General features: G+C 34.8%; 1 protein-coding gene across 1 annotated transcript in view; it reads left to right on the forward strand.

Annotated features, from left to right (window-relative positions):
* The first annotated feature begins 55 nt into the window (after positions 1-55).
* Positions 56-26,615, forward strand: part of Srp68 (signal recognition particle 68) — a 32,524-nt gene continuing 5,964 nt past the window's right edge. Inside the window, exons 1-9 of the mRNA XM_071587309.1 lie at positions 56-220; positions 706-772; positions 1,413-1,526; positions 3,829-3,985; positions 5,784-5,905; positions 12,123-12,306; positions 16,020-16,268; positions 17,128-17,283; positions 24,403-24,566. Of these exons, the coding sequence (XP_071443410.1) occupies positions 79-220; positions 706-772; positions 1,413-1,526; positions 3,829-3,985; positions 5,784-5,905; positions 12,123-12,306; positions 16,020-16,268; positions 17,128-17,283; positions 24,403-24,566 (1,355 nt within the window). The 5' untranslated portion in view covers positions 56-78. The remainder of the gene's footprint in view (positions 221-705; positions 773-1,412; positions 1,527-3,828; positions 3,986-5,783; positions 5,906-12,122; positions 12,307-16,019; positions 16,269-17,127; positions 17,284-24,402; positions 24,567-26,615) is intronic.

The following is a 26,615-nucleotide window of genomic DNA, read 5'->3' on the forward strand; positions in this document are numbered from 1 at the left end:
GAAGAAGTTTTAGTTAACAACTTCCACTTAAGAGGTCACGGCTGACCACGATCGCCACCGCCACGTTCCGTCATTCGTATGTTCGTACACATCCGCCCACATCAGCTGAACGAGATACTTGTAATCATGGTTGAAGAAAAACTGGAAAATGACAACAAAGAAAATGAAGATGATAATGAAACGACAGAAGAACCTCCGGCTCAGAAGTTTACGTTTGAAAGTATCCTTTTATTCTGACAGAATCGTTGCTTAAATTTATAATCAGTCTTTGTATTTCCCTGCTCAATCCATATGCCAATGCATTTTACTTGTTTGCAAATGTCCTGAATATTGTGCGGAAACAAATTCAGTGAATTATGTATGGCGACCACGAGTCCTTCCAGCTGACCAAGTTTTCAGTCTGCTCGTACTCTGTCTGGTCTGTGAAGTTTTCTCTACCCTGGCTTGGCTATGACATTTTCATGAATGTGTGTTGAAATTGAGATCGGCGTAAACGAGGGTGAAGAGAATTAACCGAACGTGGATGTCATATAAGTTCGATTAATTTCGTAATAGAAGCGGCAAAGCAGATGACTAATAGTTACGCCCGGCAAATTACTTGTTTCTCTAAACTGTTGTTCACTTTTTCCTGACGTAAAGTAAGCTATGCCGCTACTTAGTTAATAGAAGATAATCATTGAAAATGAATGCCTTAATTGAATACAGTTCTTAAAATCATCAAGGAAGCTCAACAGCAACACGGATTGCGGCATGGTGACTATCAAAGATACAGGTAAGAAGCTTTAAGTATGAATAAAAACTGGAATCTTTGGTAATATCAAGCAGTATGTGTTGAACAGAATTAAGTTAAGATGTTTAAACTAACACAGGAACGCATATATTAGAATGGTTCCTCTGGTGTAGAAAGAGACAGAGGAAGGTAGAGTTTTCCTGTGGTATTAATCAGGAAACGGCCAATTTCTGTCCTTATGTTTGCGATTATTAACATAATACTAGTAATAGAACAAACCATAGGTGGAAGAAAACCACCCTCAAAACAGAAATTATTAGCAGGATAGAAACCTCCATTCAACGGCAAACGATCAAGTCACAAGCTATTTGCACCTAAGCAAATAGTCATTTAAATGGCTATCTTGAAGAAATGAATTAATTGGAATTAATAGCTTCCAATCATGGAAGGCATCTTTGCTAAGCCAATGTTATGATCTCACAGGATCTACAGATCCCAGTTTTTTATTGGTTCAGGTTTTGCAATGTGTCTTGTAAGGATTTTTCTGCTTTTAACCCATCCGGAATAAATTCCCGTTTCATTTTTCAAATAATGAAAGTGCAATCTATTGAAATTTTTTATTATATAGTTTTATAGATAAATGATGAGATTTTTAATATGTTGGAGGTTTTTCATTTCCCAGGGGATATTGTTCCAGAAGAATAAGGAGATTACGCAAAGTTTTACGTGTGACCCAAGGAGATAAGCGCCACTTTAAGAAAAAGGAAATCACGGAAACAATGGTGAAAGATGAAAGGTTTGCATGCTTGACTTCTTTTGTAAAAATATTTATTTGTGTGTTATTCATAGTTTTCACTTATAGTTAAAAAATAGTTATAAAATTTACCTAGTGCATAGAGATATACTGCATTGACTCTTGAGTACTCAATATTGTCCCATCAAAATGTTTTCTTGACTTGCTAAACTTGCCATGCCTGCTCTTATATCATATTATCCTTCTTCTGTACCCTTGTGGACAGTTGATTAGGTCAAGAATAGCATGTCAGGGAAATAAGGAAAAGTTGGTAATTAACAATTTTTTTTTTTGGAATTTCAGCAGTAAATGTGCAAAGGAGCCTTATTTTTTCAAAATTGGGAATACGAGTATAGTATGGGATTCCCCCTAGGAGAATTCTTTTAGTTTTGAGGTCAGTTTGTGTTCTCCATTGGTGATCGCGTGAGCAGACCCTGGGAGAAACCAAAACAAAAGAAAAACCAATTTCAGCAATATTAGTGGTGTGGAAAGTAGTGAGGCCATTGTCCACAAAAAATATATATAATGCTTCAAAACATGCAAGGGAAAAATTAGGAAAAAGGCATGATCATCAGGAAAATATAGAGAATGGGAATCCAGGAAATCAGTGGCCACCATAATGCCAATAATGTAGACTTTAATAAACACAAGGGAAGATAATTAGTAGATCAGTAGTACCAATGTAATGTTCAGTGTAACATTTTTTGAAGAATAAGCAGCAGTTTAAAATTTATGGTGCTAGAGCAATGAATTTGAAATAGCTGCATTCCATTTTTAGAATAGGAATGAACACTGATCTAACAAAGTGTTCTGGCCAAATCCCTCTTTCATAGATGCTGCAAATCAGCCAATAAAAACTCTTCCTTCTCCATTTTCCTAAATTTTTGAGTAGTTCTGTCTGAAGTGTTTTATATTCCTGCAGCTTTTGATATCTTTTCCTTTAATGACTTCTGTGTCTTATAGTTTGTAGTTCAAGTATTTATAGCCTTAATTTGTTGCTATCAACATATTTCTTTTTTGTATCCAAACTTCAAGACCAATTATTATTATGATATAGTTCCTCTACATATTATTTCTATCTTGTCTCTTCCTATTCAATTAAGTACCTTATGCTTCTCTAATAATGTAGACAGAATTTTCTTTCTTACATCCTGACAGTTCCTCCACCTTCCCATAAAGTGTGCCCATTTTCCTCTAGCTCTGTAAACTCCATATCCTCAAACTACTCTTTTCATCTGGTTTTCCTTAGCGTATTAGTTTCTTGCCTCAGTCTGTGCTACTCTTTTTACTTTGATCTCTGACAATCCTCTGTTTCCTTCTTTCAATCATATTTGTCATCATCTTCCGTAACCCATGGAGAACTGAGTTGTGGCAGACTGAAATTGGCCACTGGAATATGAGAAATTCAGTGTAGAAACCTCAAAAGTCATCCGCGTAGTTCTTTTCTCTTGGAACATCCCCATCTTCATATTTTATTTGTCTAATACTACATACATTGATATGCCTTAGCATGGAAATAATTCTTACCATTGATAGATAGTTTACGTGGGTGGCCTATGACAGGAGTAGCAGTTATTGTGCCAAACCTATTTTACCTTCCTATCTCATGTAGGCAAAGGTCAAGAGCTACAAGGTAGAGGTGTGAAGGTCACCCATTCAGGCCCAAATTTGCTCAACTTTGGCAATCTAATGGGAAATGTTTCAATGTGTTCCTTGCCCTCTCATTGGTTCATGTGGTACAGGTTGACTTTGGGTTATTATTTTTGGGGAAAAAAGGATTTGTTCTGTGCTGGGAAATAATGTTTAACATACAGTTTTCAAATTAAAGTTTAGCGAAATACCTGAATTTTGTGAAGAACTCAAGCAATGAAAAATGTTGTGAGTGCCAATTTAAATAAATGCATTTTGTGGAAATGTGAAATATGTTTTTGCACTTCAATAATAAAATATGTATTTTGAATTCAAGGAAAATTATTGGTATTACGAATTAAATTGGTAACAATAATGTGTTAATTTTTGCACACACCTCATAATAAAATTTATGATAATCATATGGGAGGGCAAGCACCTGGGTGGACAACAGCCATTTTGATGTGAATCAAAGTTGTAATTTAAAGACAGGCAGACCAGAGCATTACCGCCAAGACCAGAAATAATGCATAAATGTTATTTTTGAAAAATATTACTATCTGAAGACCTAATTGTAATTGTATTTATGGTGGTGATATGCATTATTTGAAGAAATTTTGCTTGGAAAACAGCAAGTGTCATTAGTGATGTACCATGTTTATATCCTGAATTTTAGATTCCTGTACATTCCATTAATGATGGCTGAACGAGCTTGGGCTTATGGAATGCAGCTGAGGCATGAAGCCAACACAGAACCTCGAAAACGTTTTCATCTCCTGAGCAGACTCAGAAAGGCTTCCAAATATGCTCTTCAGTTGCAGAAACTTAGTGGGGTATGCATGGAATTTCTTCTAGATCTTAACATTTTTTATTGATATTATCATCATACTCCCCAGATTTTTTACATAGATGACCACACACACAGTGTGGAATATCAGAAAAGTGATGAATCATTTTATCTTCAAAAATTTAAGAAAAAATTTGAGAAAAGCATTTTTAAAGATATTGAATAAAATTCTGATATGCCTTTAAAGAATGAAATTTTTAAAGTTTGGAGTGTAGTGCATGGTTAACGTGAGTAATCATGGGTTACGCAACCAAAAAAGTATTTATGGCTCTGATGACTAAAGTGGCAGATTCAGGTGTATATGGGCAGGAGGGAAAGAAATCACTACAAAACCAATGGGAGAATGTTTCGGAATGTATCTGTCATTTGACATAATGTTCAAGGATAATATAGGTATGAATGTTCACTGAAAACAGCATTACTAATATTTTAAGGAAGAAATGAATCCCCTATAAATTAGTAAAAATGCATTCCTTGGGGATAATAAATGAAAAGGCAATATTTAAAAGCAGCTCTCTTTGATACTGACAAGTTTCATCAATATTTAAAATTCAAGCAACACAGAATGGTATAGAGATTTATTTTTATTTATTGTGCATTTTACTTTAAAAAGTATCATGTTGGATTGATACTTTCCATTTTTTATAATTCTGAGATGAAAATAATAAACCAAAGACACTTGTATTCCTAGTCATGATTTTTCTAGGTCTTTTATTGGTCAATGGAAGTTCATATATTCCTTTTTAATGGAGAAAATATGTAGTTTCTCAGTTTGCTCTTTAACAGTGAAAGTGTACCTTTCAATGCCTTTCATTTAAAAGAAATTAAATCATTGATTTCCTAGTTTTAATTTCTCCATGAGATTATTATCATGTTTTGTATTGGTCATAAGTATATCTTGTTAATGATGGTATTGCAAAATAAGTTGAAGTGATACAATAGGAATATCACACAAGATATATAACCTTGGTTCCTTTTTAGAGTAAAGTAAGAAGCTTGGAGAATCTATCTTAATTTTCCCCATTTTTCATTGACAACCTGATTATGGATGTGATTGTATTGTATTTATGCTGTTAATCTTCGAATATGTCCCGGTTAACTAACTAATGGAAATAAGAGGAGATTTATGCATATATTTGTTTTAATTAGTTATAATCAATTACTTTTTTTTTGTGTGCACATCATTCTATATATTCATGTGAGTATAATATTAGTTTATACAAATATTTTAATTTTTCTATAGTTTTAGAGTCCTTAGGGAGTTCTTCAACAAAATATTATTGTTTTAGTCTGTCAAAGAAATCTAAATGCAGTCATCGAAAGATCATGACAGGATACCTCAGATATGTCATATTCATCAAACATAATAGTCTTTCATTTCTCAAATAAAGTGTGAAAGTTTATTTGAAAATATAGAAGGGCCCGGGTTCAAATTCCGGGCATGTCTTTTGACACTCTCAAACTCACTCAAGCTGTGTGATTTTTTAGTTACCAGAACTTCCTGGGCAACCATAGGTGGCACAGGGAAAGGATTTGGCCCCCATATCTACCTATATGTGAATTTCACTGGCTGTTTGTCATAGTATTGGGTGAATTCTACCCTCACCAATCAAACCAATTTTTGGGTTGGTTGATCACTATATGGAGTTATTAATTTGTCACATTGTGCCTTAACATTATAATTTAAGAGATGCAATTAATTGATAAGTATGTGCTGGTCACCATTGTTTTTGTGAATATTCTTCTAATTCTTCCTGAATTTTTTTGTTTTTCTTGTATTTTAGGGAGATCTTTGTGATGCAAGAGCCAAATTAGAAGTTGAAGCATACTCGGCTTGGATTAATGGTTCCCTTCACTTTGAGCTTCAAATGTGGAAACCAGCTATGGAGGACTTGAAGAAAGCCCAGTAGGTTCTATTGATTTAAGTTTCTTAAAGTAATAATTTAGTATGCATTCCAATTTTTTGTACATATTCTTAAGCTGAAACTTGTCAGCTATTAAGTGTATAATTATGACTATGGTCACTATCCTGTCATGTTTATTTTATTCTTAGGTTTTGTTTCTGCTTAGAATTGTCATAGTCATGTGTGGACAATGTTCTGTGACTGTCCAAATTTTACTGAAACCACAGATATTAATGACCAGTAAGCATTTATCTTTAGTCTTTCATATACTTGAAATCAGATGATCCCATAAGACAATACCATCCAATTATTCTTATTATAGATCTTCTTTGAACTTCTGAATATTTTGTTCCATGTTGGTAGTAGTAAACAGAACAGTCTACAGTAGTAGAAAAACAATAGTTATTATGACTTAGCAACACACAGTTGTAAACATGTGTTCTGACTCACATCCTGTACATCTTAGAAGAGGCAAGAAGTGTGAAAAGAGCCCTTTCGCACTCTCCTCTTGTACATCCATGGAAATATGGGCTACCAAGAATGATTGAGTTTTGCTTTGCTTTTCACTAATGAATGCCATAGGGGGTCAATGCTTGGGATTTCACTCTCTGTGAGTGCTGTGCTCTGTCACTATCTCATAGGGATTCCATCTCATTGCTATATTATGCAGGTCATGAGGATGTGGTCTGAGGTTACTGCTACAGTGGAACCTCATAATACAAGTATGATCCATTCTGCAACCTTTCTTTTAAAGTGAAACACTAGTGAATCATTTTTTTCCATATTAATCAATGTAAAATACGGTAATGTGGTCTATGCCAAAAAAAATAAAGTTTGTGCAAGGTTTTAGGTGCAAATATAATTATGTAGACATTATTTAAGATTGTGGTTCATTTTTCACCTTTTCTTTTATCAGATTGAAACCACCAGTAAAGGGAATTCAGTTTGTAAGGGCAAAAAAGAGTCAAAATAAATTGTTAATTATTTATGATACATACTCAGCATTGACATTTGCATACTCTTAACAAGGCACCAAGGGTTCCACAGCTTAGCATCCCATCTGATGGACAGCACATTCACTTAAAGTGCTTTCCAAGGAGCAGCACAAGTAAGAAAGGTGATCCGCTGAAAAAGATGTGTCACCTCTAGTATTTGAACCCGGGCCTTTAGGGTGGGAAGCCAGTACACTGGCCTCTGTACCAACCCGACCCCCTTGTTTTCACCAATGCTTTAAAATTTCGTAAAAATGCGACTCGGAATGATGGTTAAATAAATGTATGGTGTGCATCGCCTCTGCCTTATTAGGGTGATTCTCATATGCATGGTATGATTCAAGAGTTTCCCCTTAACCTTCATGTCTCATTTAGCCTGCTATTTTGGGCTTAACACTTCTTGTAGGCTTAACACTTCTCGTAGAGTTCCTATTTTCATATCGCCACTTGCATTTGTCCAACATAGCAGTGCAAGATGACCTTTCATTGCCTTGTGGTTGGGCAATGCATTCTTTTCTACTGTCATGCGCACAAGTATAGAATATGCTTTAGCATATTCTTACCTAAGAGCACCGTCTAGTCAAAATTACAAACAGTGGCAGGTAACCCTCAGAATCTAAGAGATTTTTGAAGTCGCCGATGAAGTTCTCTGTTGCATTTGACTCGGACCTCAGTGCTTCACCATGCCTCAATGCCATGGATGACTGTTCTTCTCATTAACTTCTTGATCCGCGCATGGCTCCCCTTAAATACTTGTTCAGTTATTGATGATCCTAACATCTTCTTGACCAGGTCGGCAAAAATCACTTTCCCCTTCTTGCAAAAATAGCATCATTGAGAATACATAAAAATTGCGTAAATACTCGTTACTATTTGAAGTCTATCTCCTTAGTCTTGTTGATGTTCTTGAAGAAAAGACCAATTGTTGATGCGTGTACTAGATGAGCCATACTCACACCTTGTTCCTGATTTTTAATGATTTTACTTTTCATTTTCGATTCAATTTTAAAAATATGCACAACATATTATTAAACTTTAATATGTTAGAACACGTTTGGAAAAATGTGTAATGTAGAAAACAGAAAAGAATTGAAATAATTAATTTATTATTTATGATGCATTCAAAATTCATGTTTACAAGTAACATGTTGTGGTACATTTATTTTTATTGACTCATCAAATTTTTTGAAAATGAAACATAGCATTATTATTATGTTAATTTTTAGCAGGCATAGTCAGCCTTATTAGGGTGATTCTTCTCAATGTCCGATGCAACAGAGAATAATAGTTTTTTTGTCTTCCTCTTTTGGGAAATGAAACAACCAGGTATACAAATTTGATTTATGGAAAAAACAAGTTAAAGTAAATAGTTTATTATTTATAATACATACCTAATTCTTTTTACTAGAAAACTGTTGAGACACATTTTTTTGCTGACTTCTTAATGTTGCAATAATACAACACTGCATTATCACCATATAAATTCATAGCATGCATTATAACTGCCATATTGGGGTGATGCTTCTTAATGTACGATGCAACAGTTTCCCATGCTTTCGGTATTTATCTTATTGTACTAGATGGTTGTTGCTTGGCTGTTACTTTCCTCTCAGACAAACTCCCCTCACAACCTCTTCTTGTGAAACACAAAGCAACTCCATAAGCTTTTTGGTAGTCAGCTCCTGGCTGTGCTCCTCCACGAGCTCATCGATATCATTTTTATCCACCTCCAATCTCAGGAACTTGGCCAAAGACAAAATCTTGTTGAATACAGTCTCTGTATCTGCTGTCTCAAATCCCTTAAAGTCAATTTTGTCAATGCTCTCCGACCAAAGCTTCATCCAAGCAGAAGTGAGAGATCTCTTGGTAATTCCCTCCCATGCCTCTTCGATCATCTTGAGCTTGTCAACAATGTAGAAATGATATTTCCAAAATTCTCTCAGAGTGAGATTGGTCCTTTCTGTCACCTCGTAACAATGCTCAAAAAGTGCTTTAGTGTAGAGCTTCTTAAAGTTAGAAATAACCTACTGATCCATAGGCTGGAGCAATGGAGCGCAGTTGGGAGGAAGAAACTGGATCTTGATGACTTAAAATTGCTCAAGGAGGTCATTTTGTTGGCCAGGAGGATGAACAGGAGCGTTGTTCATAAAAAGCAAGACATGGAGTGGCAGATTCATCTCAAGCAAATACTTTTTCACAGAAAGGCCAAACACTTCATTGATCTAGCCAAAAGGTCATGTGTCACTCAAGCCTTGTTGGACCTCATTTAGAGGTTCTAGACTTTGCACTTCTTGAAAGCTTGTGGAGTTTATGAATACTAAACAAGCATGGGTTTAATTGTCAAATTGTCATTTGCATTGGCACAAAATAACAGCGTGAGATGGTCTTTCATTGACTTGTGGCCGGTCAATGCATTCTCCTCTGCTGTGTTATAGGTTCGCTTTGGCATCTTATTCCAGAAGAGACCTGTCTCGTCACTATTAAAAACCTCAGGTACCCTTCAGAATTGATGAGCTTCTTGAAGCTCTCTGCTGCCTTTCTGTCAGAGTTTGCTACTTATCCATGAATCACAATAATGCAAATGTCTGCTCTTCTCTTAAACTTCTAGATCTACCCATGGCTTCCCTTAAATACTTCTGTTTTTTCCATTAATCAAATCAAATCCATATGAGAAGTAACCTTTCTACATCATTCCGAGTAAGTTACCGTTGCTTAGATAATCTTGTCACCTCCATTTATCACCTTAATTTTTTCCTTGTATTTGAGATTAGTATAAATCATTGATGTCCACTGATTGTATTTGTGTGATAGATCAGCACCACTGATGCCTCGTTCTCACTTTCGAATGATTTCACTTTTCATTTCTACGGTTATTTTTATTCTCTGTTGACTGTCTTGTTGAGGCTTTTTCCTTGGAAACATTTTAAAACTATTCATAAAATATTATTAAATTGTCCACGAAAAGTCATAAATAACAAGCCTGTATACAAGTTTGCACAAATGCGATCACTAGCGACACTACGATGCTAGTTGAACCTGTGCTAAAAATAAACTGCCAGGGCAATCATTCCAGGAATCTCCTCATCACTCATTATGCAAAATGTTGCACTCTAAGCTAGTTATTTTTGCTCGTCATGCGAATTACTTGTTATCCGAGGTGCATGTTAAGTAAGGTTCCTCTATATTCCTAAGCTTGTTATCTCAATGAATCATCCAAATAAACTGTTTTCCGAAGAGGGTCTTTCTTATAAATAATATGTTCAGCATCTACTTGAAAGCATTCAACTTCCAGTCTATGCCCTTTTACTTGCCTTCCCCCTATGCGCTATTGCTAGTACTTTAATTTTTCCATTCCTCTTTCATTAATTTTCTTCCCCCTCACTGTGAAAATGACTTTGTTGAAATGCTGTTTTAAATGCTTGTGTTTTGTTAAAATTATAAATAGGAAAGTATCACATCCGATATTTCAATTTTCATAGTTTTCTGAACAAGAAAAACTAGGCAAATGTGAAGAAATGTTAGCAAATGTTCATAAAACCATGTACAAATCTCAAACAAAGAAGTAATTTGTGCCATGCCCATGGTTATTGCTAAATACATGGGTGTACAGTTACAAAATGCTGATTTTTTTAAAAATATATATAAATTTGGAAGAATTATACATAGAGCTTTATTCAAAGTATGCTCTATTGCTAGCATTTTCCCCATCTTTTGGACAATTTGGGGATGCCACGCCTGTAAGAATCTTTCTCTTTAGCCACAAACCATTCATGGAGTCAATTTTTCACATCTTCTTATGAACCAAAGCAAGAACTAATTGATGCAAGCAAGTGGTAATCGGAAAGAGCAACTCAGAACTATGCAAACACTTTTTCAATTTATCACTTGTGCGCGTGTGACACTTGTTGATGTTACAACAAATGGCAAAGTGCCAAATCTTTATACCGCAAACTCCATTAGTAGACCATATGTTGTCTAAAATTCATATTTCATACTTGTTCACCTAGTAGATTACTGAATGTTACAAATTTCTGAAACAATTAATGGTAAGTTATGCTACTGCTTCAGCAAATGGTGACCAAATGGTAAAGAGTGATGATATATAATTGAAAGTAAGTTGTTCAAATTTAATTAAAGGTGTCTTTTCTGCTTGAATGGTTGATTATTATTTGTGTAAAATGCAGGGAAATAGGAGTTATGGGTGTATCTTTGCTTATATGATTACATCAAAATTAAGAGACCTTGGTCCAACTGACCTGATGATCTATGACATGCAGGGCTCATTAACAGAGACATCTACCTGCTTCAGATAACATCTTGTTTCCACAACATTTTAAAACCAAAACCTAGCCTATCCCTTTGGAAATTGTCCTCAATCAACTTCAGATGCCTGAGATACATTGCAGCAGCTCCATAATAACTGAATGGAGTTTCTCCTGGGATTGCTATATTTTTAATTAATGTCCCTTTTACACCCCATCTCTTATTTGTTGTAAATGCCTTGGTTTCTTCATTTTAATTGTAATTTTATTCTTAGTCATATAAGCTTAAGGCTTTTTGAGGTATTGTGATACCAACAGCAGGGATTCATTTTCTGTCCACATTTTAAACTCACAAGTACAATGTTTTTTTTAATGATAATTAACATATACACACTAAATGTTAATCGTTTAATATGAGCTTCCACAGAAAAAATAGTTCAAAATTTTTCTATGTGCTTCGCTACCTGGCTGGAACATTGCCTCTTTTAATACATACTAGTGACTTGAGATTGTGAGTTTGTGTTCTTTCTGATCCAGTCTAAAATATGGCTTTTTTCGTTGAGCACTCTCTAGTTCATATGAATACTCCATCGTGAGATAAGGTGAATGCTGAGGACAGAGTAATATTAGTCATCCACAATGTGGTACCGAGTGAGGTTTCACCGATCAAAAGCAGGTTTAGTTGAAATTTAAGGGACATTTATTTGTGCTCTCTTCCATTTAATATTTCTGATCAGAGTGAACCAGGTTAACCGTGGATATTGAGACCACAGGTGCAGGTGTTCTCCTGAATTTTGATCATTGCCATCTGCCCATCAAATTTTAAGCTTAAGTTTCAAATATATTCTGTGTGTAACGTATGGCCTTACTTGGTGTCTTATTGGTGTTAAATAAGTTAATTGAGAAAGAATTTCCTGTGGTTGTTGTTAGATGTAAGTTTAACCTAATATTTCCTATGATTTCAGGATGGTTTATGAAAAATTAGCATCTGCTCTTGGAGAGGAAGACCAAATATTGTATAAAGAGAGAGTTGAAGAACTCTCACCAAGTCTTAGATACTGTGCTTACAACATTGGGGATGAAAGTGCCATTGATGACCTGTTGCATATGAGAGGACAGGGGCAGGGTGGACTGCTTGCAAATTTAGATGTATGTGGTGTTTTAGCATTAATTTTTGATTTTATTTATTTATTTTACAGGAATAACCCTTTACATAAAGAAAGGCAAAAAATATATTGGTTCCATAATTATAAAAGAAAAAAACAATTACAATCAGGTACAAATGACATAAAGTTGATATTGACATGTACAGAGCAATAATTAGCATTCTAAAATTCTTCGGTTTTTTTAATAGCATTTTTTTAAGGGATCCTGGTGAGATAGAATGTAGGTAAATATAATGACAATTGTTGGCATCCGTCACAATCTGGTGAATAGGCGAGTATTAAGTGTAGTTTTATGCATGATGTGTAATTTCAAAGAGTGCGTCATACCTTGTGTTATATGAAGGTACTATGAAAGATATTATCCTTAGGAGCTCTAAGGAAACAATTCTGTAATCCAGTAAATTATAAAGAAAAGTTTTAACATTTCATGGTTACGATAAAGATCTTTGTGAAGATTGAATTTGAATGCAATTTTGCACACAAATTTTCTTTGAACACATTGTATGAATATGGAGTTTGTAGTAAGGTGACCAAACAGTGGAGCAGCATTCACTGAGTGGCCTAACTAATGAGAAGAAGAGAACTTGGTAAGCCTCTATATGTTTAAAGTTTTTGCTGTATCTGAAGATAAATCCAAGTGATTTGTATGCTTTAGATTGAACATAGTTATAATGAATTGAATGAATGTTAAATATGAGTCAAATATAACTTTGAGGTCTTTATATTTGTTAATCGGGCCGTAGGATAGTTGTAGATGTTGATAGTCTATATTCGTGATGCTGTGGACTCCTCTGTCTGAATGTTACAGAGTTGCATTTTTTTAAATTGAAAGTTAAATAGTTTTGCTCACACCAGTTGTGAAGCCTTTACAGGCAGTTTTGCTGAGTTAGGTGATCATCAATTGTTTGAACTGTTAAAAATATTTTTAAGTCATCGGCATACAAAAGAAAAGGAATTGGATCTAATGTCATTATAATATCATTTATAAATGAAGCACATTATTTGTTTGATAACTTAGATGTGTAAAGAAGTACTGCCAGGGATGTCAAAACTTTCTCAAGTGCATTAAGGTTCATTAATACAGATGGTTTGGAGAAATTTACATATTGATCATGACTTTATGCCAGGATTATTGTATTTGAATTATCAATAACAGAAATATTGTGGAACCTCATTTAACAAACATCTTGCCCAGCAAGTAATTTGCATAGCAAGAATAATATCGGTCCCGAAAACAACTTGCTTAGTGTAAGTCTTTTCACATTACAAGATACGAGGTGAGGGAAATTTCCAGATTCATTACACGTCTGCTTCTGTACTTTATATCTAGCACTCGTTCCCCTAGTATCTTTGCATTGCTAGTGATAAAATATTTTTCCAAACTTGTGTTCAAACATATTATTAGTGATTTTGGGAAAAGTTTAATAAGATTTTGTGCATAGTTTTAAAATTTAAATGAAAAGTAAAATCATTGAAAATTGGGAACAAAGTGTGAGGATGGCTGATCTAATGCACACATCAAGAATTGGTGTACATCACTAATTGGTAATGAAATTAAGAATACAAAGTAACTTTCCACTGTTCTTTATTAGCGTACAACCGGTTTCAACGCTCAAGCGTCATCATCAGGTACAAAATAAATCAGTCGCAGTTCACTTATATACCAATCATGAGGGAGAGGAGGGGTGGGTGAGAGAGGGGGGGGGACGAGGAGGAGGCGAAAGAAAATGGAGTTGCGATTGGCGTTGATGGGGAGGGGGAAGAGGGGTGTTAAGTGTCAGGACAGGTGTTTGGTTGGTTTAGAGTGGGGTGGGGTGGGTGGGGGGGTTTGTCGGTTCTATCTGTGAGGGAAAGGGTTACTTCCAGGATTGGGGAGAGGTATTCAAACAATAAATTGTTAACCACATGACCCGTTTTTAAGTTCTTTTTGATTTAAAATTCTTCCCACTTGTCCATCCTCATTCCTTTTTCACTCTTGTGTAACAGTTCTGCGTTGAAATCACTCCCATGGTTTTCTTCCCATAAATGTTTAGCGAAGTGCGATTGTTTTAGGTCACAAGTTCTAAAACAGCGTTTGTGTTCCTCCACCCCGTGTCTTTAATGACCTATATATATAGCACCACAGTCCCCACAAGTTAACTTATACACACCACTTTTATTTTGCGTACATATTTTGTCTTTAGTGTTATTCAAGAATGATTTTAAATTATTATTATAATAAAAAGCTATTCGAAATTTCTCTCTAGGAAAAAGGTTGGCTAACTTCTGTGAAATTAAACCATAATATGGGAGTTTGCACCATTTGTAACCTATTTCCTCCGTATTAATAGGTTTGAACAAAAGATTGTGTGCTTTGGAGGAACATTTTCTTTGTAGCATTTTGTCCACTAAATTTTCTTTGTAACCATTTTTCATTGCTAAACCCTTAATCGTTTTGAGTTCTTTGGCAAAATTACTTTTGGAAAGGGGGATGGCTAACAGTCTGTTTAAAAGGAAATGAAAAGTGGAAAGCTTATGCGATATGTGATGACGGGATTTGGAGGGGATGATGTGGTCTGTGGTGGTACTTTTCCGAAAAATTGCAAAATCAAAGTCAAGTCATAATTGAGGTCTTTCATGGAGAGCACTTAAATTGAGTGCGCCATCCGTCAGATGGGACGTTAAGTTAAGCACTCTTTGATAAGAGTAGGCTATTGCTAACGCCAGGCTTCTCTCCACCCTCTATCCTTTCCCATCCATTCCTGATGGTACAAATGACCTAAGCTGTCAGTTGCCTCCTCTAAAATTACTACTACTCTGTGAATACAAATGTCTGTAGAAAGCTTCCTCGTAGAAAGGAATTAGGTATATATCATTAATTACATTAACATTAATTTAAAGTTCACATTCCCAGTTGCTTAATTCAGCAATAGAAGAAAAGATAAATGTGATCCATTATCCTAAACAATGTATGCTAAATTTTCTCTGAATAAACCTTTTACATAATTTATTTTTTTGGCATGGAATGCATTATTGTATTTTACATTAATTTATGTACAAAAAGCGGTTTCACTGAATGAGTATCTCTCTTTACAAGAAAGATCGCAGAACGGATTATGCAAGTATTATGAAGTTTCATTATATTACTTCATTCATTTACCCATTTTTCATCCATTTACTCGGTTCAGTTACACTAGGCAAAATTGGAATAATTTGTTTAAGAGTCTACCCCATCAGAATGTCTCCAACATAATGCGTGTGGAGTTGGGAGGGAATATGTTAAATAAGTAGGCATCTGATGTGCCTGCATGAATATCTTTCTGGTGTCACCCTGAATCTTAGTCCTTAAAGCTATTGCATTTTAGCTTCTATCACTATCATCTATTGAAATTTAAATTTTGTTGATTTTGGTGTCCATTTATTTAAAATAAATAATTAATGAGATTATGTTGAAGGAAGTCTTTGATTATGGAATCTCTGGAAACATTCCATGTGGTCTTTTGGTAAAATTAGCATTTATCCATTGATGGTGAGAAATAAATAATTTCCCTATGCATGCATGAAGGATGCTCAGTAATTAATTGACCCAGAATCTAGAAAATGTATCATCGATTAAAGCTGTGCATGAATATCAGTTGTGGTATAATGGTGTTCTTTAATTAATGGATATATATCTTTATTAGGACTTAATTCTTTTTGTTTCTTTGACATCTACAGATTCTCTTAACGCAGACATTAGAAAAGCGAGCCACAGTTCTGGAGGAGGTTGAATGGAGGGGACGTAAAGTTTCTGTCCGCCCAGAGAGAGTGAGGCTCTTTTTAATGTCTGAGAGGGAACTTGGAGAAGCATTAGCTCATTGTCCGGTTGGGGACAATGCGCAAAGAATTTCTTTGCTTGAGGGTCACTTAATGGAGTGTAAGGATGCTGTGCAAGCAGTGCGAGAGGAATTAAAAGCTTCTGATCCTGTACGTATAATGATTTGTTCTTCTGGAATTTATTTTATGTAAGTGCTGCATCCATTCCAAGTGAATTAACCAAAATGAAGCATTTACAAAAGGCATTATTAGAAGTTTATTTAACAGCAAAACTTAGTTTGGATGGTATATGGAAGGGATATTCAATACTTCAATGTATTGATACAACTGGTAGATCATGTATTTTAGCCTGGTATATCTAGTATGTGTTGAGTGTTTTAGGGGAAAATGATTTCTAGTAAGGTGGTTTAAATCAATAACAGAAAAGAAAAATGCCCTCCTTTTTTGTTTTAATAGCTCTTATTCAATCTCAGGGACACTTTGTACTGAGAAATTTTTTTTTAAGATATCTCTTGATTCAAAATACTGATTCCTGCATGTGAACTGTAATTATGAACTGTAAATTTTACCAAGTTTATAAAAAGATTTTAATTGATGTGGCATAATTTTAAGGGTGTTTGAAATTTGTAATAATATATGTCATGGAGGTAGAAGAAACTGTGATAAAAGGTCAAAATTCATAATGCATATTGTCACTCGATTATTTTATGATTAAAGTTACTATCAGATAACAGAGAAAAATTCACCCACATCTGGTACTTATTGACATGATTACCCAATTGCCCTTACTCACTTCTCCTTGGAGTTTATTTTTGCTTTTCTTTTATTATAGATGAAAGGTAAAGATTACAGATAGCTTTTGTGTTTAATGATGTTTGTAATATATTTTTAATGCGTTTTGCGTGCCATCAGAATTTTGGTTTCCACTACTCAATGGTACAATGATAGTGTGAGACATTGTCTTCACCTTGTAATGGTTATCATAAAAACCTGGGAATATATTTTTCAGAATTTCAAGACACGAGGTCAGACAGGAGGTGCTCCAGTATCATCCATGCAGTATTTCCATTCGTATTTGATGTACATTCGTCTAACAAGAACAATTCAACGGAATTTGCTCATGGCAGAATCTGTCAAAGAAGTTTTAAAAACAGAAAAACCCGAGGTGTGTTTTTGTATTTTATTCTTATATTATATCATGTTTTTTTTAAATCTCAGCCAAGTGTAACCACATTAATTAGCTACTTGCCCAGCAAAAAATTCTTTGGCATATCCATAGGGTAGGCTTTAATGGGTATGGTATGCATTAAAAAAAATTATTTAACCTTTTTGGAAAATGAAAATTTGAAGTTGCTTATAAGAGGGTTTTGTGAGATGCAAGATTTTGATTTTTTTTTTAGTTTTTAGTTTAGTAGACACATTTTTATTTAAATTTAATTGGTTTATTTTACTAAATTTCAATTTCCTGAGGTGGAGAGGTGTAGTTTCATTAAAAACACTAGCAAATATATCCAGAAAATATATTGCAATTGCATGGACGGTTCAAAAAGCCCTTTGGGCCAAATATAAAAAAAGAATTATTTTGGTTATTTTTTAATTTTTCAACCTTTTAGCTTTCTTCACTTTTCCTATCATTTCTTTTTTAACTTTAATTTTTTTTAAGCCATCCAAAAAGTAGGATTTCAGAAGATCCTCAAAAGAGGTATCTGTGATGGTGATGACCTCCTCATTTGACACAAATCATTTTCCTTGAAGGCAACTTTTAAAGTATGGATATTAAAAAAAGTCAATGGGGCAAAATCTGGTGAATATGGTAATGTTCAAGAAGTTCTCTCGGGTTTCCCACTGGGTCAGGTTGCAGTACACCGACGTTTCGAAGGCTGACTCTGCCATCATCTTCAGGGTGAAGTGATCCTTCACCCTGAAGACGATGGCAGAGTCAGCCTTCGAAACGTCGGTGTACTGCAACCTGACCTGATGGGAAACCCGAGAGAACTTCTTGAATACCATACGCCGGGAAAACCTGAGATCCTTCATGGTAATGTTGTGATAATTGGAACTTCAATTCCATAATTTCCATCAAAGAAACTGCACAGGTGTGCACCCATGCGTTATTATTATTACATAGTACCCTACTAGCCACCACCAGGATGTGTGGCAGGGGCGTGATTACTTTTGACCCAAAATACTTTTCATCCCTCTGGGGTCAGGCGTTATTCCAAACCCTTATTGTTCCTGGGAAACATTGCATCTTCAATCTGTTCTACAATTAATATCATTAATTTTATTGGCATGATTTCTCCTACTGCAGTGCAATGATGCCAATAACACTTTTTTAACATCATTGCTAAAGAGTCATCTTCCCAATTTATATGCAAGAGATTTAATCTGCAATTTAATCTTCACTCTGTGAGTGATTCCCAATCTAGCCCCTCTTAATAATTTTGATACGCTACTCAGTTTGTCATAACATGGTTTTTTCTAGTACCTGTACACTGCATGCGATCCAATTTGGCAATTACCTTACTCCTGAAGTGACCTCCACTGCATTTCAGTTTGCACCATTAATGAGTACACTTTGTACATGACCATTAAAAAAGTCTGCAATCCAGCCCAGGATAGTTCTATCTATGCCTTAGGCTTCTAGCTGTGTGAGTAGTTTTAAAAAAGTCTTCTTTAAAATCTAGAAAAGCCACATCCCCTGGAACATTGCTCTTTCCTAAAGTAAGGATATCATGAACAAAAAGTTCAAGTTGTGTCTTGTAGGACTTACCCTTTTACCCTGATTGTTCAGCTGTCTCAATATCAAACTAGCCTGTGCCTATGAATATATAGTATGTCCCTTGACCTTGTATGAAACGGATGTAATAGGTCTATAATTGCTTGGTCTCCTTGTCTCCATTTTTAAATATGTGTTACATTAGTCATTTTCCAATCTCTAGGAACTATGAGATCTACTATCAATTTTTTAAAAGTGATATCTAGATATGGTGCAATTTCCAATGCTAGTTCCCTGAAATATGTGAGCTGGTATTTAATCAAGCATGGAGGATTTGTTATGGCTAATAATTATTAACAAACGTTCTATTCCATTATATGAAATTTCAATTTTGGGTCTTGATCGGCAGGAACTATTTGGTAAGCTAGCGGAGACATTATTGAAGATGCTGTGAAAGAAGAAATTTTTAAAAGTTGGCCTTTTCCAAACTGCTGGTTACTCTGTTACCTTTATCTTTTTTGAATGAACTGTCAACTTATTTCCCTGAACATCTCTGACATACCAGCAAAATGCTATCGGATTCTTTTAAAAATATTTTGCTAATATTTTCCTTTTAAATCTGCTAAAAACTTACGTAAATAGCCTCTTGGCATTCACCCTAGATATCTTATAGTAGTAAATTATCTCATTCCTCTTTTTGTTAGCGATATCATTTCATATATTTTTCATCTTGGCATGACATAGCCTTTGACATCGTAATGATTTTTCTAACATCCACATGGCACCATCTAGGCTCCATGTTATCTTTTATAAATTTACTGGTAATGAGCCTGCTAACTGCTGAGAGCCTGATGTCAAGGAAGTGATTCCACATATCCTTAGTATTTTTGTGTTTACTATCTTTCTTAAAATTTACAAATTGACTCTGTAATATGTATTTTGAGCCATTATAGTCCTTTCCTTTAAACAAGCAAAACATCCACATGGCGCCATCTAGGCTCCATGTTATCTTTTATAAATTTACTTGTAATGAGCCTGCTAACTGCTGAGAGCCTGATGTCAAGGAAGTGATTCCACATATCCTTAGTATTTTTGTGTTTACTATCTTTCTTAAAATTTACAAATTGACTCTGTAATATGTATTTTGAGCCATTATAGTCCTTTCCTTTAAACAAGCAAATTATTTTTCTCATTTCAACACATATAGTGCAAACTTAGAATTAACTGTGCTGTGGTTGCTAATTCCTTTAATAATTTCTATATTTAAGACTTTTTCGGGTATGTTCATTGCAAGCCAAAAATGTTATCGCCACTAGTTGGTGAAGTGACCAGTTGATGCATGAAATTCAATGTTAAGGGATGTAATAGGAACATGTAGGTATATTTGTCTTTACCCCTGTATAAAACTATTTGTGCCCCAATCAATAGATGGGACATTGAAATCTCCATGTTGTGATGGAAATGAATTATTTTCTTAGCAAAATGAAGAGAGTTATTCTTGATTTCTTTGCTCCATCAATGCAATAATGATGCCTAATATTCTTCATTTATTGTTTGTCATTTTCCCTAGCAATTTGTAGATAATTCTCGGTGCATCCCAAACAACCATGACCATCACCTTTTGTTAGCCGATTTCACCATCATTGCCTTTTACAGAGCCAGATCATCTTTAGAAACCTACTGTTCCTTGTATCTGGAATGAAGTGGATTCCTGTTTTGTCCACAGTTTGTATCAATGCAGACCAATACTTGTCAGGAGTGCTACAGAAAAGCGCCAAACTAGCCTTTCAATCAACTGCTCAGTTGCATATTTCTCCACTGAGAGCAAATTTTGCACCCATGTTGACTAGAATTTTTTCAAACCCAAAGTTTTTTGCAAAATTGAAAACACTGCATCTTGATACATGCCTGTGAACTCAACTATTCTATGAACTTTGATTCATCGATCTCTCAAAATCATATTGTGGATTTTGTCAATTGTTCCAGAGGAAGTCACTTCCGCTGGACATACTGAAGGATGTTCATCATTTGTGGGTTTATGACCATGTTTAAACTCATTTACCTAATTGTAAACAGTGCCAAACACAGAAGCAGATGTTCCATGAACTTCATTCAACTTGGCTTCGATCATTCTTTGGCCTTTTAAACAATTTACTCAACTCACAAATTTTTTTTTCATTTTTCTATGGCAGAAAAAGTTTATTGCTTCGATCAACTATGAAAATGAAACCATGTTTTGGAATAGCTGGTTCTTTAACTGTTGCCTAGTGTGAGATGAGGCTTATTGAAAACAAATCTTTTCCGATACCAAGAGCATCATCTCTTGGATTTTATAAAGTTATTGAACAACCTATGTATTCTCACTATCATTGGCTTTCCCTCCTTCAGGAAATACCATAGAAAGTAATCAAAGGTGCGACAGCCTCCTTTTTTACATATGATGAAATGGAAGCTTTTGCTTTTTTTCTGAGGGACATCATGTCATTAAGAAATAGATTGTATTTTACACTGTAAATTTTTATGTTGCTTACAGTTTGAAGGAAAATCTAATACAATCAAATTGGGATTTAGAAAATTTCCACTGCCAAATGTTATGTCCTTATTTTTTGGTGTGGCCACTGATTCACCATGAAACCAAAATTTTATTGAGTTAACTTTGAGTATGGGCTCACAATTTGAAAATCCGACTTCAAACAATCACACAATGGCTTGAAACAAAGCAAATCGTTTTTATTGCTTCTGGAGGAAAAATGCTTTCACAGAATGACTGTCATTTCCGCAAAACATTACTTGGCTGGATATTTAAGAATGAACTTCGGCATGATAGATTAGCATTAGAGTTTCTTTGGAAACCATATCAGTTTTTCCTCATAGTATTAAAAACAGTAACAATATTGCTACAAACAGCATTAATTTAAGTAAGTATTTGTCACGTTTGCTTTTTCTCTTCAATGCAAGCCTAAAAATTTCGTTTGTAAAACATATTCATATTTAATTCCTTTGTGGTGAGAACTGATAGGGTAACCTCCCACAGCATCATTACCAAGAAGATGAGCTGCCCTGAGGTGTACATTGATATTCACTCTAATACAAGACAACAATCCCTTCAAAGAACGTTATTTGCCTTGAAGGGATATGTATACTAAGTACCAAGGGGCTAGAAAGAGCCTAACCGTTCGAAAAAAATTGGCAATTGCAAATAAAGAGAATGCTTTGGCATCATCTGCTAGTCTTAATCAGCCACCATGAATCCCTCTTCTGTTGGCTCTAAAGTCCATGATTTTTGTAATTATCCTATTTATTTTCTAAATACCTAAACTTTAAAAACTTGGATGTTTGCATCTATGGTGGGTCCTGCTTGACACAAAATTAACTTCACCATAATTAAAACATGCCCTTCATAGTAAATATTTGTCATTCAATCTATTTTACGTAATTAGTGCCTGTAAGATGATGTATAATTGTTGCTTGCCATAAATCAATGAAAATAATTTACAATTGATGAAGATATGATAACTCAGGCTGGCCCTGCATTAATTGTTTTTGTGAACTTCTGTCATGAGATTTTAAAAAAACTGGATTTGGATTTACTATCTTACCTTCTCTGGTTAAATGAAATATAATTTCATGCATAATATTTTTTTTATTATTTCAAAGTCTCACTCAGGAAGTTATAGGCTTTTTTTAACGTAAAATATCTTTGAAATTAATGTTTGGTTTTGCAGAGTTGATTTGAGAGCACAGGATATGGCTCCTTGGGGCTTACAGCAAATGAACAACACCTTGTTGCTTTTAACTTTGTGTTCCCATTATTCTGCATCAATGATTATGTAAAGAAATTGTAGGAAATGCTGCAATGGTAACTTTGAATGACTTCATCAATGTTACCGATTGAATTTTATGAATCATTTTAAATTTGTTGATGGTAAACCTATGTGTATTTGATGTTTTATTAATATTTATTTAATTAATTATTAATTGATATATATTTGATGGCTTAAAATTGCGAACTATGGTGAAAAATGCATGACCACCATTACTTAGTGACATTTAATGGTATTTATAGTAATTTGTTAGGAAGTCCTGTTCCTTTAAAGCAGTTTCAGTTTATCTTCTTAAGAAGACGTCTTAGGAGCTTAACTGGCTCCCATTCCCATTCATCTCCCATTCCAGGCAAATGATTTTTTTCCAAAATATATCTTGTATCAATGATTAGTTTTTCAAAGATGCAAAATTTTAAAACTTCCAATTCCAAGCAATACCAATGTCTTCTATTGACCAGGTCTGAAGAGACCTAATGGCTTATCAGAATATGCAGGATGCAGCAATGTAATTGTTCGCATGCTAAATGGCTATGTTTGTAAGATTGTGGTTTCATGCTGTGGCTGTTGTGGGCCCATCTTTACATAGGAGAACATGGTGATACATCTGATATAGCATGATAAGATTAAACTAAGAACGTGTCAATATAAATAAGCAATAACACTAAATAGTAATTCTTACTACCCAAGTGTCTTCGTGCTATGTTGATGCATTGAATGGAGCATTGCATGCTAATAAATAGCAGTTGCCTTTGAAGTTGACATTTGCTAAAACTAATCTATATAGACATCAATTCTCCCTCCACATAGTATAATTCTATTCTGTATATGCCTTGAAAAAATTTAAATGAATCACTCAGAGGAGTTTGTTGTCTATAGCAAATAAGATCATATATTGCCTCTATTTTATAATCCAGTGTCTTGGTGCCATCTCACATTAAAATCATTACTTTTGTAGAAAAATTAAGATGATAGGGGTTAAATTCCAAGGGAACTGCGGGAGATGCCGCAACAGTAACTTTTAACGGAGTCATCCGCTAATGTGCATTTTAATGCAACAATTTCAGAGCGTAAAAATCATTCGCCTTGACTGGGACTCGAACCCAGATCCCTCAATATCCGGTCGAGTGCTTTAGCCACTTAAGCTACCGAGGACGCCTCGGTAGCTTAAGTGGCTAAAGCACTCGACCGGATATTGAGGGATCTGGGTTCGAGTCCCAGTCAAGGCGAATGATTTTTACGCTCTGAAATTGTTGCATTATGATAGGGGTTAATAAAAAATCCTTTGGCACTAGACTGAAATAAAATTGTTAGGAAAAATTAGTCACAGCGTAGCCATCGGAGTGGACAGCAAAATTGTTGCTTTTGAAATTTCAAGGCCCTATTATCACAGTCTTTATCTTTTACTGCGTTGGAAGCTTCTACCAAATCATATAAATCAAGTTATCGAGTATAGCTGCTGGTGAACTGTGTCAGATAATTAGTTTTCAACCAGTGTTCACATTTATGAGCATTGTTCTTCATTTTATATGAGTACATGTTATAATAATTTTCTTTGTGTGGCATGATAAATTATTATATAAGTATTGTATGTTTATTTTTCTTAATAGAAAATACTTCTTTTGTATAGTTATAAAACAGTGTATAATGCACAATGTCCTTGTTCTAAACACTGTAACATATCCATGTTTAAATTGAAATCAAATTTTAAACCAAAGGTATGCTTTTTATAAACCTTTTCCAGGCTGGCAATATTGATGGTAAACGTACTAGGCCACAGGATTTGACCAGACTGTATGAGATAATTCTGCAAAATTTGGGAGAACTTCAGTCTTTACCTGGTTTGGAAGAAGATTTTCAATACCAGCAGGATCTCCAAGCCAAAATTATGGCATTCAAAGCTTTTAGGTATGTAGATATTCTTTCTATAGGAAGCTTCAAAGTGTAACACAAATTATCAGACTACTTAAAGGCTTGAAAAGGTATACTTTAACAGACTGCACAGATTGTGTTAAAACCAGTAAAAAATCAAACAATCTCAAGAAAAATATCAGAATAGAATGGTTCGAGGCATCACTTTGTGGAAGCGATTCATATTGGGAAAGAAAATACTTTGTTCTTCCACATATATTTAATATGCACAACCTAGGTTTTGACTTACAAAGTCTGTTGTTGATTAAGCGTGTGCGGATTATCCATTTAGTGACTTATCCGTTTATTGGATTACTCTTTTTGCAGAATATCTGTACTACCCTCTTCACAGCACCTTGGCATTTGAATATAATAGCAATCCTGAAGATAATTAAATGCTTAGAAACTTCGATTTACTGCTAAACATTACAAGTTTAAGCTACCTCGGCTTTCTTTAAAAGTTTTTAATTCAACAAAATCAAAAATTCTGTGTAGTAGTTAATTTTGTCATTTAAAAATAATTGTACTATCCGAACTTGGGGATCGGGATTGGTGCAGTGGCTATCGTACTGGCTCCCCACCCAGAGGGCTCGGGTTCAAATGCAGGCGGTGTTGAATATTTTTCAGAGGTATCTCGATCCCTACTTGAAGTACTTTGAGTGAGTACGCCGTCCGTCGGATGGGACGTTAAGCTGCGAACCCCTTGGCGCCTTTCGTAAAGTGTAGGCTAATGCCGATGCCGGGTTTCTCTCCACTCTTCATCCTTTCCTGTCCATTCCCTATGGCACAAATGACCTCAGCAGTTGGTCGCCTCCCCTAATTACTACTACTACTACTCCGTACTTTCCTATTATTTTTTTTACCACAATCATTAGACTTGACAATGCCACATTCTCTTTTAAGGGAAGCAAAGACAGTCATACTCTGCAACAAAGAAACCATTGATTATCCGCAATGTATTAATCAGTGTCATATGATAAATATGAATTTGCTATAATTATCCTTCATTTTAAATTTATCCTTTTTAAGTCATTTTTTTCCTGCCTACATGATTGGTTTAGCTTTCTGAGGAAAATAAGTTATCTTATTTATTTTGTGATACACCTGTGTTCTGGTAAATCGATGATTCCACCCTTATTAAATTCTGAGAAATGACAAAAATGTTTTTTCCATTGCTGATCTACTCAACTTGATCACACTGAATGATAAAAGAGAGTCGGTGTATATCCATTTATATCACATGACCATATTTTGTACGTATTTTGGTTAGCCATGCTTTTCGATTATCCATGCTTCTTCATGCATCTATTAGCCTGGATAATCTAGAGTTTGGTGTACTGCCAAACCCCATATTTGTAACACCAGAATTTATGTTTTGTATTGTATGCTTTTATAACATCTTTATTGTATCCCATACAATTTCTATTTTTCCAATGCATGTGGAGACCTATATTAACACAATGTCATTTTAAACTTTATTGCTATTTGCGTCATTGTGCTGGATTAAAAATATTTCTCATTTTATATAGTTAAGTATATAAGTCAAGTACATCAATTTTTATTTAAAAACTTTTTTTACTTTTTTTGGCAAATATATACTCAAAAAAGACGAGAGAGGAGTAAGGGGAATGGTTTTAGGGAAGAATTTTAGTACAGGGTGTCACTAGTGATGGAAATGTGGACCACTTACAATCATAACCTCAGTCTGCCAGGAAAAGATTAATGCTATTAAATGAATGCATTGTACAGCTAGGAGTTAGCTCATATGAGGGCAGTTAGAAATGTTCTCTGGATCACCACCAGATGTCAGTGTTAGTGTGAGTCTCCCATGTAGTATTAGATTATCCTTTATCAGTAAACATGTAACGCATTAGTGCTCTAGGACAAGATCTGTGGTGTGGATGCCTCTCTGTTGTTCTTCCCATGTAGTAATTTGTGAAGATGGAAAAAATTGAGATTCAAGCAGCGATAAAAAACTTCATAAAGAAAGGTATGGAAACAGAGGAAATTCATGCCAAATTTCAGAACTCTCTGGGGGGCTCTGCT

This window comes from Hetaerina americana, unplaced genomic scaffold (genome assembly GCF_022747635.1).
Source record: "Hetaerina americana unplaced genomic scaffold, ioHetAmer1.1.p SCAF_3, whole genome shotgun sequence".
Lineage (NCBI taxonomy): Eukaryota > Metazoa > Arthropoda > Insecta > Odonata > Calopterygidae > Hetaerina > Hetaerina americana.